The 16,357-nt window shown below is 38.4% G+C and overlaps 1 protein-coding gene across 4 annotated transcripts in view; it reads right to left on the bottom strand.

The window, feature by feature from the left end:
- The window catches only part of DIP2C (disco interacting protein 2 homolog C), a 322,942-nt gene that overhangs the window by 143,625 nt on the left and 162,960 nt on the right, over window positions 1-16,357 (bottom strand). For 2 of the 4 annotated variants that reach the window (XM_061996481.1, XM_061996480.1), the window contains exons 2-3: window positions 3,780-3,851; window positions 1,076-1,243 (exon numbers count right to left, since the gene is read on the bottom strand). In XM_061996481.1, the coding sequence (XP_061852465.1) occupies window positions 1,076-1,243; window positions 3,780-3,851 (240 nt within the window). The remainder of the gene's footprint in view (window positions 1-1,075; window positions 1,244-3,779; window positions 3,852-16,357) is intronic. The other 2 variants (XM_061996483.1, XM_061996482.1) reach the window with 1 other exon arrangement.

The raw sequence follows: 16,357 nt of genomic DNA on the forward strand, positions 1-16,357 counted from the left end.
ATATTTCTCTCTCTCCCATCCAGTTTAGGAGGGGGAGTGATATTATGACTTGGTGGACACCTGGCTAAACCACCACAGCCAGCTTCACCCAAGAGGAGAAATACGAATACCATACTAAGAATCCAATATGGATCTCCTCCATAGCATTAGAGCAAGTTGGTGTGAAAATGAGTGGGGACCTCAGCTCAAGGTGATCATCTTTTTACAGGCATGTCCTGTCCTAGCAGAACTGCCAATATTACCTTCCCTTTAGCCATCTCTTACACTATGTCTAGTCTTCCCTGTGGGAGCATGGACAAACATAGGCAAGAGTGCGATGTCCTCCAAGTGTCCACGTGGTTGTCTAGAGAAAATCCAGTGTCTTGATGAGGTGTGAATCCTCTACAGTCTTGCAAGAAACCCAGGGAGTGGGAGCAGACTGCCTGCTACCAGCCACAGGTCTCCTCCAGAAGGCAGGACAGGTATCTGCTGAAGGGCACGGTATGCAGGCATGGCTGGGGTCACGCCTTGCCAGCCCACACTACAGACACATAGCCCTGCAGCGTGTTCTTCCTCCAGTCTGCTCTACCAGACTGATGTCTGTTCCTAAAAGTCAGTCTGCTTCTGAATGGTCTGGATGTGAGTAAAGCTCAGGCAGAGATCTCTCCTCGAAAACAGCACAGAACTGGGGGTGCTTAGATTTTTACAGCTTCCTCTGGATTCTTTTGGGCTTGGACCTGTCCAGAGCATTGTAAAAAGGCAGCGCCAAAAATGGAATTAGAAACACATGCCTTTCTGTGTTTTGCCAGCTTATTTTATGAAACCTCCCCCCAGAGAATCCACAGTAGGGAAGCTAGAGAGACATTAACATGTTAAAGTATTACTAAGAAGGACTATTCCTTCTTTCTTCCCATCATTTCATTCTCAGGCAGACAAAAGTCGGTAACGGCCTTCCAGATGTTGTCCGTTGGTTGTCCTGCCTTCTAACTGGCAGCTCCTAGTCTATCATACCGACGTAGGTGTCTACCAGAGGCTTCCAGATGAGGCACAGTTACAGACAGATACGGACTGGAAAAGATATATTCATTGTGCTCACCAAAACGAAAATAAAAGAGAGGCCGGTTTCCTGCCGTGCTGGCTGCTCTCTCTCTAGCGGCCGCTTCCCGGATGTCACAGACACCAATGTTGGCAGTGCGGAGCATTCTTCTGGCAGCTCCTTCACTGTGTTGCAGTCTACACCGTACCGCGGCAGCTCCATTCGCTGCTGTAACAAGTTGAAAAAAACTAATTAATTCACGTTTAGTTTTTTTACATTTGTTACAGCACCGAATGGAGCTGCTGCCCCCATGCAGTAGAGCACACACGCACACGCACGCACAGACACCACAGGACGCTCACGGAGCCAACGCGGGGCAATGTTCCACTCTGCCAACATGGGCGTTAGGAGTGTTAGCAAAGGTGCAGCAAGAGGACTGGATGTCCCAGCAGAGGGGAAATGCCTTTGGATTTCCTTTAGTTTGTTGAATGTCTTCACAGGATGCAAATCCCTGTCCTTCCCCAATGCTTCCGAACCCAGAGCCATTCCGAGAGCAACGTCCATTTCCACACTGTTGTAAAATGTCTCTAAAACATCTACTCTCTTTTAATAGCAAGATCCAAGACCATCAAAGCTTATAAATTCTAGCAGTTTCCCATCAAAAGAGATTATCAAAAAAAACCCCAAACCAAATAACTCATTGGTCATGTATGTGATTGATCAGATCGTTCTGTTTTGTTATCCTATTTCTTCCGGGAAAGGATTAATCTTCCCTTCCTAGTGAGCAGGGACTCCAAGATGTTTAGATAAATAAAGTCTTAAAAGGAGAATATCAAATTGAACTGTTTCAAGTTTTGTCCAAAAGGTAACACAACAAAACAAACAAAAAGTACAAAGACAGCAAAGACCCAAGCACAAATATTATCATTTTCTGGAGAAAAATACTTTGATACAATAGAAGCAGTGCCTCCCACTATAATAAAATAATCAATTTAGCCATCAGCTAAATGATGACACTTGATATATGTACAAGAAAACAGTGGACAATACTTCAATACTTTTCCTCTTCATCTTATTATAATCCTCCTTCACTTATTCATATGCCATATTCCTAGTGCAGGATTTTCTGGGAAGGGGTAGAGAAACAAATGCTCATTTCTTCCCATCTTTCAAACAGCCCTAAATCAGCTAAATCCTCATTCATGACCTCTTCAAATTATTGAATGGATACCACTAAATGAGTGGCTTCCAGAGAGTCCTCTGCTTCTCCTTCCACTGGAGAACTTCAATATCACAATAGAGACCTTGAAAAATATACTCTGGAGGGTTCTCCACATTCTCTCCTTCATCATTACGTGCATGATGAATACTCAGTAGTTTCAGACTATGAGCTTTCTGAAGAAAGAGATGTGTTTTCATGTATGAAGGAAAAAAAAAAGGCATAACTACCTCTATAAAACAAATATTGGTAACAATCACACTGCTGTATTGAGGATTACTAAGAGGCAACAGTTTCTGCATAACTCAGTAAACCTAAGTAGGTCTCCTGAGAACATATTGTGAAGACTATTCTATGTCTGATAGTCTGGTCAGACCAATAAATACCCAGAAATTTAATAACTGCACCTCTGGTATGGTAATTCTGTTGATTTGATTTGTTTCATTCTCTAATGTCTCCCAATGGTTAGGAAATGTCACAGGCACCCTCAAATCATGCTGTATCACTTCAGAAAACAGAGGTGTCTGTCACACTGATCTCTTTTGTGGAGTTCACACCAGCAGAGCAGACCAAGTGAAATCCCAAAGGCAAAAAAATACCATTCTGCTACAGAGCAAGCTAATACATATACACTTCAAGAGACAACAAGGTAGTGCATCCTCACATGAGCAGTATAAATAGAAAACCATAAACTGCACCATAAAGACAGGGTTTTGTCAAAGAAGGAGGAAACCAATTCCCAGGCCTGCAACAAAAACAGGGCTCAGAGGATAGCTAAGTCCAAGTGAAGCCTCCATAAGGTTCATCAGATGCCACAAGTATGTGGTGCATGCTCCTCTGAGGCCAACATAAAATGGAGGTCTATACTAATACCTCCATCCACATGTTCAACTTCATGATCCAGTGCCTCAGAAGAGTGAAAGAACTCTGAAAAATTCTTGTTATAGATAGGAAATAATTTCAACAAAGCCATACATTATTACATTTAGTTTGAGGATATTTTTACACCTTTTGGGCAAGTACATGCAGTTCATCCTTCAATGTTGAGACCAGATATGTACAAAGGGCCAGTTGTCCAAGTTCTACAAGCTGAACTCTAGGGATGTTGCAAGTCTCTGTAGTGTCTTCAAAAGAGAGACTAGGACAGAAAACCCACAAATGGAAGAAGGTACAAACCTCAAAAGTTCTCTTGTGTCATTGTGTATACCTCTGCTCAGAAAGCTTTACTTAGCTGATGTCTTAATGAGTAAGGACATCACACTCTCCTCTGTATTTTTGCATTACTTCTAAGAAAAAATACTTCTCTAACAAGCCTGGGTTGATTTTATTTTCCAGACATGACTGCCAAACCCACAGCAACGTATGTAAAAATGTACACACACATCAAAGCGGACATATATACATAAAATAGATGGAATAAGGGTTTTTTTGCATAACAATAGCTTTGTTTCTACCACATATATTGGTTCACAGATGCATATTTTTACTGTGGCAACTATCAGTACACCTGACACCTTCACGTATCGCAAGCACCGTTACACATACCGGGAGGCTGTGGCAGGTAGGCCCCAATTAATTTTGATCTCTTCTTTTCATATCCCTTCTGTGTGATGTCACCTGCCAAGAAAAGAAAGGGAAAATCAATAAGATGTGGAAAAGACAGTCTAGCTGCTTAATGGCAGCACCATCAGTTTAGCCGCCACTGTGCTGTTTGTCTGTCTTGACAAATATAATGAACAAATGAAAAGCACAGTATGTTCATTCCACCCAGAAAAAACTCATTTACACTAAATCCATTCTGACAAGTAAATACCCAGCCTTGATTTATTCCACCACCAGAGTCCAGCATGACGGAGTTCTAAAACCATTTTGAGATGCTGTCACACAAGCTTTCAAAAGCTACAATGACCTTCATTAGGTTAATAAACAATGGATTGCATAGAGTGCGTGGGCCTGTGGTGGCTGGCAAAACACATTACTGATTAACATTTTCTATCATTAATGGGATAAGTATGTGAGACACAAAAGACTTGAAATCGCTGCTACATCATTTCTGCAATATAAATGTTTTAGCTGATTTCTAAGCAGTGCTGAATGGAACTAAATCAAATCAAACTACCACAGGTCTACCACAAAACGGTACCATAAAGACTCTTTGACTGACTTTCCAGTTAAATCCCTAAAAAATTTCAAGATAAATGTCTAAACTTCTTAAACTCAATTAATATGACTTTTTTTGTGCCTGCAGTTTCCTCTACTTTTTTTTTTAAAATAAAAAAACAGTAAGGATAAGAGATAATTTTCTGTAAAAGTGTCCTAAAACTGAGGAATAATTAGGTATGTAGAACAAAACATATGCTTGTAGTCTTATTAAGAGTTCAGGAGAAGTTTGTCACTGAAGCTGCAATATAGTCCTGGCTCTGGAGCTCTAGTGGTTAAAATACTTCTCAAATATAATTCAAATATCCAGATTCCTCTTTCCAAATATGTTAGCACAGATGAACACACATATCTCTATGTATCAAAGTCAATACAAGTTACTTTGGATGATAAAAAGATTGATAGATTTCAAAACTGTAAGAATTTTTAAATAACACTGTCTTCCCTGCCCTTTCAATAGCCAAACCTGCTATTGTGAGGGTCGTCATGCAGTTAAAGTTCAGTTGCAACACTGGACTCGTCTCTTTGTAACAGGTTGAGGGCTGAGGAAGGCAGAAACCACAAAAAGGAGTAGACCTTTGGCAGTAACGTCCAGCTACATACAGCATGTGTCTGTTTATGCTCCTCCATCTCTATGTTCAATCTTCAACCAAGGAGATCATTTGCTAATAGAACTACATGCTCATTTCAATTCCAGCCACTCTGATAAATGGATGCTAAATTAACACTAGTGTATGGATAGAGCTTCCTGTGTGTTGGTCTGCAATCAATAACTACATGAAATCACCTTCAAATGTTGTTTCTCAGTGACAGACCCTTTCTAGGGATTGGTTCCAATAAGCATTAAGAAAGAAAAATTCTCCAAGCCTCTCTGCCAGTGTCCTGAGCCAACCTCTTGTTCTTGGTTAAAAAACAGTGCTTAAAATAACACCTATAGTCTTCTCTACCATATCTCAAACTGCCCTACAAAAAGTCAACTTAAATATCTGTCTTTAAACGAGGAAAGTGAGAGTGAAGCACTTCAAATGATAATCATCCCATATTTACCCAGGGAAGAAGTGGCAGACTTGGCATGAGGACCTAAGCCTTTAAAGTTCAAACCCACTGACTTTTCAAGCACATTTCTTCCTATTTTGAATATTTCTGGCATGTGTTCAAACCAGTGAAACAAGCTCCCTCTCCATTGTAATCATCAGCTTCTCTCAAACTAGACAGTAACTACAGATACCACTTCATTAAAATGTTGTAATGGAACAACATGTTTACTTCTATTTAAAAATGATAAAAAAGAATAATTTTTTCCCTTTGAAGTTTTGATAAACAAATTGCTATTAATGCACTGTACTGATCGACATAAAATTCTTATAAATTCCAGACACATCTTAATTTGAGTAAATATTTGAATGGTTTAGTTTACTATGGCTCTTAAAGGAGAAAAGATAATGTAAGGAGAACCACAGCTACACTGTGATATGTGCAAGCTGGCAATGCCATTTTAAGTAGGAAACTATGAACAACTGGTGTTGGTTACTCTTCCACACACGTGGTAGTACATACACATGCAAATCAATTTCGCAAGCCACACATTCTAGACATTGCTCATGGAACCTGAATCCAAGTTTCTTCTGCTAGTTTCTAAACCTATAGCATCCTAAATGTGAAGAAAGGAAGAGGACAAACAATTCTTTGACATCAAAGTGGGAAAGATAACTACCAAGTGTTATTTTCTGTCAATAATAAGATTTTATTCAAATTAGATCACTCTTCTGAAGTTCACTACGTAAAGGAATTATTCTGAGAAGGAACAATTGTGACTCCCTTCCCAGGATACCATCTCCACCAAAAAATCACTAATAAATGACTTTCTGAGACAATTTAATGTTAATATTTCAACTTCCAGAAGTAAACAGCAAAATCCTTTAGAATTATCACTAATCTTTCTATAATTATGTCTATCATTGTCATGGCAATCAAATCTAAAAAAAACCATGTAACAGCAGAATATAAAATCACCACAATTTTCATTGTAGTATCAAGTATTACATTATGAAGTAGAAGGAAGTCGACTGTATCATATAGTCTAGGGAAGTACACAAAAATGCTGTATTTATCAGAATTAGTGGCATTTGTGGTCATTTAATTTTTTTTCAGGTAGAATAACTTTAGAATATGAACAATAACTAAATTATTACTAAAATACTGCCACAATATATGCAAAACCATGGCATTTCAAAGCTATGTTGAATTCATTGTGTAAGCTCCTAATATATACTAAACACAGCTTATCAAATGTTAAGTGAGCTTAAACTCTGCTCTTATCATCAATCACCAGTCTTTCAAACACAATGTTAAGACCTTTAATCTATGTCCTCCATGTCTTTGCAAATTAATGCAATAATTTTGCAGTCTCATATGAGGAACAGACTGCTTTTCAATCAGGTCCACCTAATTCATCCTCTTCATAGAACAATATTGAATTTAGGCTTGGTTTTTACAGAGTATCAATAGGATTACACCAACTACACTTCCCTGCCATGAGAATACAGGATTTATGTTACCTTTCCTTTTTTAATTAACACTTCTTCTCTTGAAAAGCCAGCAGACTCCCAGGACATTGCTGCACACATTGCAAGTCCAACTGAAAGGACAGAAGGATCCGACCCACGATATCTTTTGAGCAGACACTATGTGCTGGTTTTGGTATTTCCTACATGACCGAACTCTTCAAACCCCTGCACATTTAGACCTCCTTGCTGCATCACTCTCTAGCCTTCCCCTCATGACACTTTAGCATGGCATTTCTGAGCCTTGTTGCAATGCTCCACACAACAGTTCTGGGAAGCAAGCTGGTATGAGCAGGGTGTTGGACTACAGTAAAAAAGACTAGGCCATGGATGGTGACATGATGAAAAAAACTATAGCAATGTGGTCATGCAGGAGCAGAAGGAGCACATGGCATAGGAAGCCTTGGGGATGGGTGTCCTCAGGACAAGACACCATCACATAGCAGGCAGCTGAAAGGTGACACCTCTGTTTAGCAGGTCCCTGAAGCCAGCCATCGGCTCCCTCTGTCTCCTTCCTTGGCTCTCACTCCTTCCCCTGGCCCTGTCTATGCTCTCAAGTGCTCTGCCCTGCTCCACTACTTTGCGGCTCATCCCACAGCTGGTCTCCAGGCCCTCCTCTTTCTCACTCCCTTCTTCGCAGGCTGCATTCATGTTACTGCACTCAAGGATTTCAGCATCCTGTTTGCATTAGCAGTCTTTAAGGTTTTTTTCCTCTGAACATGTTGCTCTTTTTTGCTCTTCCCCTTCACTGGTGATTTGATAGGTTTCCACCATTGGAGAGCCACAGATGTATATCCAGAAGGGTCAGCAGGGGAAGAGCAAAACAAAAGCCTGAGAGATATGAACTCACCAACAGTGAGCAAATTTTACTCTTATTTTTTTCCCCATCCATATTTAAAATTGACTGTCAACGACTGCTGAACATCAGGCATGCAGTACACTCGTCCTCATTCCATAAAATGAGTTAATTTCTTATTTCTAGTCTTCCAGATTCTCTTCAGGCAAAATAGGGAAAATGCCACTTTTGCAATGAAAGGGAAAGCACAAATGAAAGACGACCCAAACCGCCAAGGAGGAAGGTTGTGCGGTCAAGCTGAGTACAGGATCAAGACTATGGCACTCTCTAATCCTATTGTCATCTCTTTATTTGTCATTTGTGCCCTTGTTTCTGCAACTCCTCCAGTTGCAGATGGCAGTACTCTCCTACATTGACGCTCACAAACTACAAGTACTTCGTAGCTATATTTAGCAAAGCCACACTGTAGTGGAAGTTCATTCAACTATGCTCACCACAATTGCTACTGTTTGCATTATACCCTCCATTTTCCTTGAAAATGTACTGAATTTTTCTCTTTCTTTCAAGAGCAATGCTCTTTACAAAGACAACAGGGCAAAGCCAAGGGGAGGCGGGTCAGAGCAACATAATCACAGCACACACTCATCACAAGCAAAGAAGGAATTCTAGGTAACAGAGAGCCCTTTGGGATCCTCCACAGTATACGAAGTATTTTGAGGAGTAAGAAATATCTGTAAATGTTGAAGTTGTTCCCATTATCCCATCCCCTTTCCTGCCCCCATGAGTCAGCTCCATGCATTTATGTCCTAGACTCATCATGGAATTATACCTTGAAGTGAAAAGAATAAAACGACACCTTTTAGGTAATCAGCACAACATTGACTTATCAGTGTTTTGTTGGTGGAAGGGTTGCTAAATGTGCAAATACTTCCATATGAAAAATATCTGTACCTTACCAGTGTTCTTTAAACCATTTAAACTCTAAAAGCTGTCAGTCATTAGAAAAAAAAATCTGTGCTACTTTCATGAAAGTAAAACACTTAAAGTCAATATAGTAACAAAGCTTCTTTTTCAACTAAAATATTAGTTGGTCTATCATAACTTCCTGAACACAAACACAGCGGCTACCATGGTATATGAAACAACTTTATTCAAGCAAAAGATAATTGCATTATACAGGTGGAAAAAACCAAACTCAAACCCAAAGCAAGATAAATTTCTGGAAGATGCCTGTGCTTCTTACTGATCTTAGTCTTTTAGGGCACATCACGGTGCTAATGATAAAACCACCTTGTTTAGTGCAGTGAAAACTCAATTTCATGTTCAGTGATCTCGAAGTCTGACTGATGCTGCTGGTTTTCACTACACATGCATGCTTCGAAATGAAGTTTCAAACTGGGACTTTGAATTAGTTTAAGGCACTTATGGAAAAATCCACCATGGGAACCAATGCAATCAATAACTCCTCTCAAGCACAGACTAACAGAGAGCTTGCTGGTGAGTGTCTTTCCTTTGCCCATGATTTTCTGCCCTCTAAAGATTCAATTTTCTGTTCGACTTTTTTATTGCTGATGACTCAAATTCAGTGTCAGCATCTTGGCAACAGGGATTTGAATGAAACAAAGCTCCTCATAAAGAGAACTGTGACTCATTTACTTCTCCCACTCATGATGCAGACAGTCTCCCTGTCTGGTCTCCCAAAAATATGGCAAGAGACAAAGGATTTCATTTTGGATGGTGCAAGTACAGAGATATCAAAACTACACAGATATAACTCAAGTAACATGTACATGAACACAAAAATATATATCAGGAGCCGTTGTCTTTTACAATGTCTTTTTAAAAGACGTTTAACCTCAGCAGCAGCTTAGAAAACTAGTCAGAGCTATGACAAAGAAACAAATGGTAAAGTATGGCACAGGGCAGAAAAATTAATGGGATCCCACACTTTCACTGCAAACAGTATCATAAATAATGGTACTGCTCAAGTGCCTTTAAGAGGAATATGCTGTAGCTTAAAGGTTTCAATGATAATTTTACCCATATATAGCTGAATTACTTTTTTTCCCCTAAGGGTACATTTTGTTCCTTTACATCGCAAGCAAAGCAGAAAATGTCTGAATTTCAATGACAGATAAGGAGGAGTGCTCCATGTGTACTTTACAGCTTATAGTGTTTCTAAAGTAGCTTCTAATTCAGAAAAAAATATTTAAACAGATTATGCCATTAACTATATCAGCACTGCTAAAATAACAGATACAAGGTCTTTTGAATCTTGAAACTGTTCATAATAAATACTTCCTTCCCATTCTTTTGATAGACACATTAAATAATTTGATGTATAATCTGTTAAATTCCTAATCTTAATTCAAATTCTATATTGTTTAACAACTGAGTAGTAAATCATTTTATATAGGAGACACTTTTTAGTATCACCAACTTGAAACCCACAAGAGCCCCTTAATGAGTTTCCCCACTTACTTTCTGGTCCCAAAGTCCTCGGTACATTTTTTCCAACACCCGAAACACGCCTGGCCTTCAATAGAAAGAAGGAAGCAAAAAAATTTCCCCTCAGGAGAATCCTGAAACACCTAGTCAAAGCCACTGAAAACAGCGCTGGGGATTTTCTGCCTTAGGTCCATTTGGCCTAGTTGGGGCACGGCCGCAGGCCAGGAGCCGGTGTGCGGCTTGACACCCCGCTCCCTGGGAGAACTGTGTGGTCCTCGGGCACCTCAGAGCTCCCCCAGAACGGTGTATTTGTGCAGCACTATTTTTATGGCCTGGATTATTGTAAAGTAAACAGAGAGTGGTTGAACAGTGAAGGTTTCCATTCTCAGTGTCAAGAGTTTATTTCATTATTTAAAGCTTTAACGAACACTTTACATAATGAAAGCAATCCTTGCCATTTTTGGAATGTTATGGCTCTTAGGACCCTTCATAATGTTGTTTTCCTTCCTTTATTGCTTTATAAGGCTTATAGGGCGCCCTTGAAGTGTATATTCTTTTTGCAGCTGCTGGAAGCTCATCTTTCATCTCTCCACTCACTTTCCTGTTGCCTATGAGGCATTTGCCTGTTCTAGTTATTCCCTGTCTCTAACACAAACCTTGCAGAGTCAGATCTTGCTCAAGATAAAAATAAAACACAATTCTGAAAAGTATGCCTAAGGAAACATTCCTGATAAATGTTATTTAATAGACAGGCTTTACATTTCAACTTAGAAATGTTCCCTGCAGAAAGATAATTATAGCAGTAATTCCATCGATCGTTATTTAGTACAGTTCCGAGCAAATCAGACATTTCTGCACTGCACTGGGTATTGCAAAAATTTGTGTTCCAATCTTTCCCAGCCCTGACAACGTCTTGGAAAAAAAACCAACAACAAATCACAAAAAACAAGAGGAAGGGGAGAAAACCTGAAGGAGAAACACACAAAAGATGTATGAAACAAGATCTAAAATATATTATCTGAACCAGTCTGTAAAAGTATTTTCTTCCCTGGGCAGAAAAATATACCCAGGTTTTCCAAAAGGAAAAGCCTGTAGTATCTAAGTAAAATGATAAAATTGATTCATAGTGAATTTTTTTTATTTTGCTGCTTCTCTAGTGGCAAGAACTCTCCTGCTTACAACCTTGTAACTATTTATTTTTTCACTACTTTGGCCATTGCTAAGTTTAACCAAAAGAAATCCTAATGGGTTAATCTTTTTGGAAGAGAATGCAAATCTTCCAAAAAGCAACAGATTTCTAAATCAGTCATCCATAATTTTGCTTCCAGTATTTTGACGCACGACAGTATGACTGCAGAGCTCTTCCCAAATTTCAATTCAGAACAGAAATCTGGAACTCCTAGTTTCATATGCTGGGGAAAAAACAAAAAAAGAAACATATATATATATATATAAAGAATGGCTTTTACTTGATATATTGCAACGTTCTCCCCCTCCATAAAGCTTTTGTGCTTGAGATTAGTTATGCTAGACAGTAATAGAAGAGTTTCAGCACTATATATAATCATTTTATTTTACCCTAATGTGGATTTAAAGACATTGCATTGATTTAAAAAATAGCTATTTAGAGCAGTTGTACTATGGTATTAGAATGCCAAAATGTCCAAATCTCTTCCCACCATTTTTGTAAAAATAGAATTTCTTCAGGGAAAAAAATTCCCTTCATGCAAATGCAAATTTCCACATACTTCAACAGCTGGATGCAAACACAGAAAAGACCAGATTTCTTAACTACCAAGGAGAAGCTTAAGCAGGAACACTCTTCTTCAACCAATTAGAAAACCGCTAATGGTTGCAGAAGAATATTGAGCAGTTGTGAACAGGGACTTAAATTACCATAATGACTATCCTGAGTGACCATAATGTCTTAAAAAATGCAGCACTTGGGACATCATTGAGCTCAATAATCTGGTCTACTATTTTAGTACATCATGTTTTGTTATATGATATACATCATTTTGAAGAACAAAAAAGTCATCATTTATGAACACAAGTGTTTTCCAAGACAATATTCACATTTTTCTGTTGAAATAATAGCGCTTACTTTTCTTAAATCCGGTTAATAAGTTACTTCCTACTACTTCTTTCAGTTCAAGTTCCTCTATCACAAACTCTACCATCAATGTTCAAGAATCATAAATGCCTATTGTTTATCTGACATACTCACCACCTGCCTTCGTATTTTCAACAGTTGGGATGCAACCCTATCATAAACTTGGAATGTCTAAGTGTAATAATGTGAACCATGATATGTCATGCTCTAGGCAACTCCAACAACAACCTAAAGCACACCTGTTACCTCCATTCCAGTCACCAGTAACTCCAGTTCTTTCCTCAAGCTTCCGAACAAGAGTAAAATAACCTTAGTTTCTTCAAAAAATCCCTGAAGTATATAAACATATACATAGTAAAAATGTACAAAGGGGAATGACCTCCTCAGACACCTGCTTCAGTATCCTGCTACGCAAGTAGATCAAAATGAAGACCCTTCCTCTGAGTGATGAGCACTCTTGCAACAACATTAAACAGTCCCTTACATCTCCACTGTCTCAGCAGATTTTTAACTATTTTGTGAAAAATAAAACTGCTTTATTTAGATTTTCCTTCTTAGAATTCCCTCTGAAAGACAGTTATTGATGCATTTACTTTAGGAGTGAGATAGCAAACAAAAGGATTTAGTTGTATATGCTCTAACAGGTGCATTAAATCAATGCATCTTCTCCTGTTGTATTTTGCAAGACAGGATAGAGATGGTCCAAAGCATAGACTGAGTCACCTAAATTTCAAAAACTCTAAAGTATTTCTTCTTGCCTTTCAATTGTTCTTGCTAAGATGGCTGTGATGGACCCTAATGTTACTTCACCTGTGAACACAGGCTTCACTACACAGAAGACCACTTACAACTTAGACACATCAAGTTAGTGTTTAGGTGCATTTTACGGATCTGATCCATATCCAACAGTTCAAGTAGTCCAAAACAAGTGCAAAATTGTGTTACTCTCTCTCACATAGTTGAAAGTAATTCTAACATTACTGCTTGGCACAGAAAACACCACACTTGGGAACTGCTGAACTGTAATACTGTATTACACACATACCGATGCTGTCTTTCCAGCGAAATTAATTCATAATTTTGTGTCTCAGAACTTCACTTTAGCACAGTATCAAACCCAAGCTCCAAAGCACATCATCTCAATTACTATTTCTGTCCCACTGCAAGTCAGTGGAGAACTGCTGACCAATGGAGACACAACACAGAGGCTGCAGGCCGGATAAATGGAACAACCTGAAAGCAATGCTTTCACACAAGAAGTACTGTGGGGAGCAGGACCACATTTTTATTTCTAAATCTCACTGCTCACTTTCTTTTGAGGAAAAGCTGATCTCCCATTTTATTAACCTTATCCTTCAGGAGGTCTTAAAAGGTGTCACATAGGTAGACGGCAACTTCTGCATCACTGAGTCTAGCCCACCTGTATTGCAGGAGAACAAGCCAAACTCTCTTCAGAAAATAATGTAGTTCCATCTGAAACTAAATTCAGATGTATTTCTTCTTTTATTCCAAGCTGTTATAGCATCCTCTTTACCTTTTTTTTTCATTTTTCCCACTGATTGTCATCTTTCCCACTTCAAATGATTCTTTTCCATTTGTCCCTGTACCACAGGCTTTCCTGGCCTCCAGGCAGACAAACTTCATTTGTCTAAAAATGTGTCTAAAAAGGTGAGCTACCTTAAGAAAGCAAGAGCTCAGGCCAGTCTTATACCATTTACTTTATCAAAGAGAACTCAGGTTGTATTTTATCAAGTTTTCAATTTCTGTGTCTTTCATTAAACTTCCTTTAAAATGCACCTGAAGTATCCTATTTGATTAAAATGAGACATGTGGTTCAGATCACCCTTTCTTCCCATTACTAGATACTACTTGTAAATGATGTAATGCTACTTACTGTTTGAGAACTACAAATTCTTATCACTGGACTTCTCCCCACCCGTATTTTTGCTTTTAGTACTCCAGCGCTGATATTATCTAGTTGACTACTTCAACAAATTAAACTGAGTTTTTCTTCCACTGTTATTGCTATATAATAGCCACTATCCAAACTGTTTCTAAAAAGATAAAGGCTTCCCAAGCTACACAGTTCCTAGAAGTATTTATTTTCCTACTAATCTGAGATAACTAAATATTCACTGCAATTAATTTGCAATTCAAAGAAAACCCAGTTAACGTTTTTAACCAAATCTAGGCCTACAAATGAGGGAAGATGTATGCAGAACACATTAGAATATGCCTGTCCTGACAATGCAGAGTAAATGAAATCTGTCTCAGGCCTCAAGAAATCAAAAAAAATTTAATCCTTATTTTACAGCCTGCACAAGTAATTTTGCCTGATATTTCAAATTACATTTTGTTGACAGCCTACTTGATCTAACAGCCAGATAAGATAAAACAAACAGCTATTTAAAGGCATCCAATATACATGAACTGCTGTACATGTTATTAAGGTACCCAGATCACTTCATCTTTTCTATCTAAAAAACCTATACTTGAAAACTGTCACTAGACTAATTCCTGCATGAACTGAAATTCCACTCTTAAAAGAAACAACCTAAAATGTATTCATGTCATTTTCCCATATTCTTCCAGAAAGACCTCAGACAGCAAGGTGAATTAACATCATCTGGCTACTCAACTTAATTCCAAGCATGTTACTAAACGAACAGAGAAGCCCAAAAGCAGCTTGCTGTTCTCCTGTTATGTGGGCAAAGTGTTTATGAAGCGCTGAAAATATGCATCCTTTTACTCAAGGACTTCTATTACCCAAAGGCTGACTCAGGTTCTAGTCTCTTAAGCTTGCAATACAATTTGAAAGGAAAAACACCTGCATATTTTCAATTATCTCGAGACAAAATGGATGTCCCCGTTCTTCAGCTTTCACAATACTTGACAATTCCATTTTTTCCCTGCTGTAGCACCTCCAAAGGCTCCTAAAGGTCCATGACATTATTAAAGACCTAATGTGACAGCTCATACTGGTGTTAGCACACAGCAGCTGTTCTCATAGGAGGCATTACTCTCCAGTGCCTGTGAAATACAGCACTTGAAAATCTGCAAGTTTCTGTTAGATCTGCGGCACACATTTCTGTGAAAATGGAAAATCAGATCTACATACTCTCATCCTTCTTATTTTTCTCTATTTCCAGCTTACAACTACTCCTGATCAAGATATAGAAATTTGGTGCAGTAAGCCAGACATGCCAACATTTGCTTTCCTCTCTCAGTTCTGAGTTCATGATTATTTCATATGTTAATGAGGTTGTTCCATGATTTCTGTATCCTTTTATCTCAGATTTCAAAAACATTAAAATATTTCAAACCCAAAAGAATGCAATGTTTTCACATCTTTGTTACACTCTTTAAAGCAATACTGAGTTCTTTTAAAAAGGAAGCTGGAATCAAATCATGGCTATACTTAATAAAATCAAAGCAAGCAAACTTTTACTGAGCAGTGTTCATTTTCATCTGTACTAAAAGCCAAAACCAGCAATGCCTTTCTAACAGGCGTGATGATGAAGTTCAGCATTTGGGTTTGGCTTTCATGAAAAGGTTGGTGGTTTGCAAGCGGTTTTTGGGAAAGCCCATGAATCCACATTTGTATCAATATGCCAAAACCAATACAGTTCTGCTCTTGTTCTTATATTGTCACAAACCGACAGGTAGCTAATAATTATTACAAACATTTCTTAATTCACTGGTTTACTGGAATTCCCATTGTGATTTACTTCATTTTGTGAATCAGTAGGTAAATGACAAACATGTTAGCTTGCGGAACACCAATAACGTACCTTACAAAAGCCATCAGTCCATTTGTTTTTACATTTACAATATAGCTGTACTTTACAAGTGCCAATAAAGATTACTTAACATGCAGAAAAGCAACAAGAGACTTAATTTAATACTCTGTTATTAAGTCCTAGCTGGGAAATAAGACCAGCACAGCCTGGCAAGGCAGCGATTTCAAAAGAAATTAAGAATGCAAGGATTACAGTAGGATTTACAGCCTCTTATAAATATATACAAAACACTGGTCTTTCAG

This window comes from Colius striatus, chromosome 5 (genome assembly GCF_028858725.1).
Source record: "Colius striatus isolate bColStr4 chromosome 5, bColStr4.1.hap1, whole genome shotgun sequence".
Classification (NCBI taxonomy): Eukaryota; Metazoa; Chordata; class Aves; order Coliiformes; family Coliidae; genus Colius; species Colius striatus.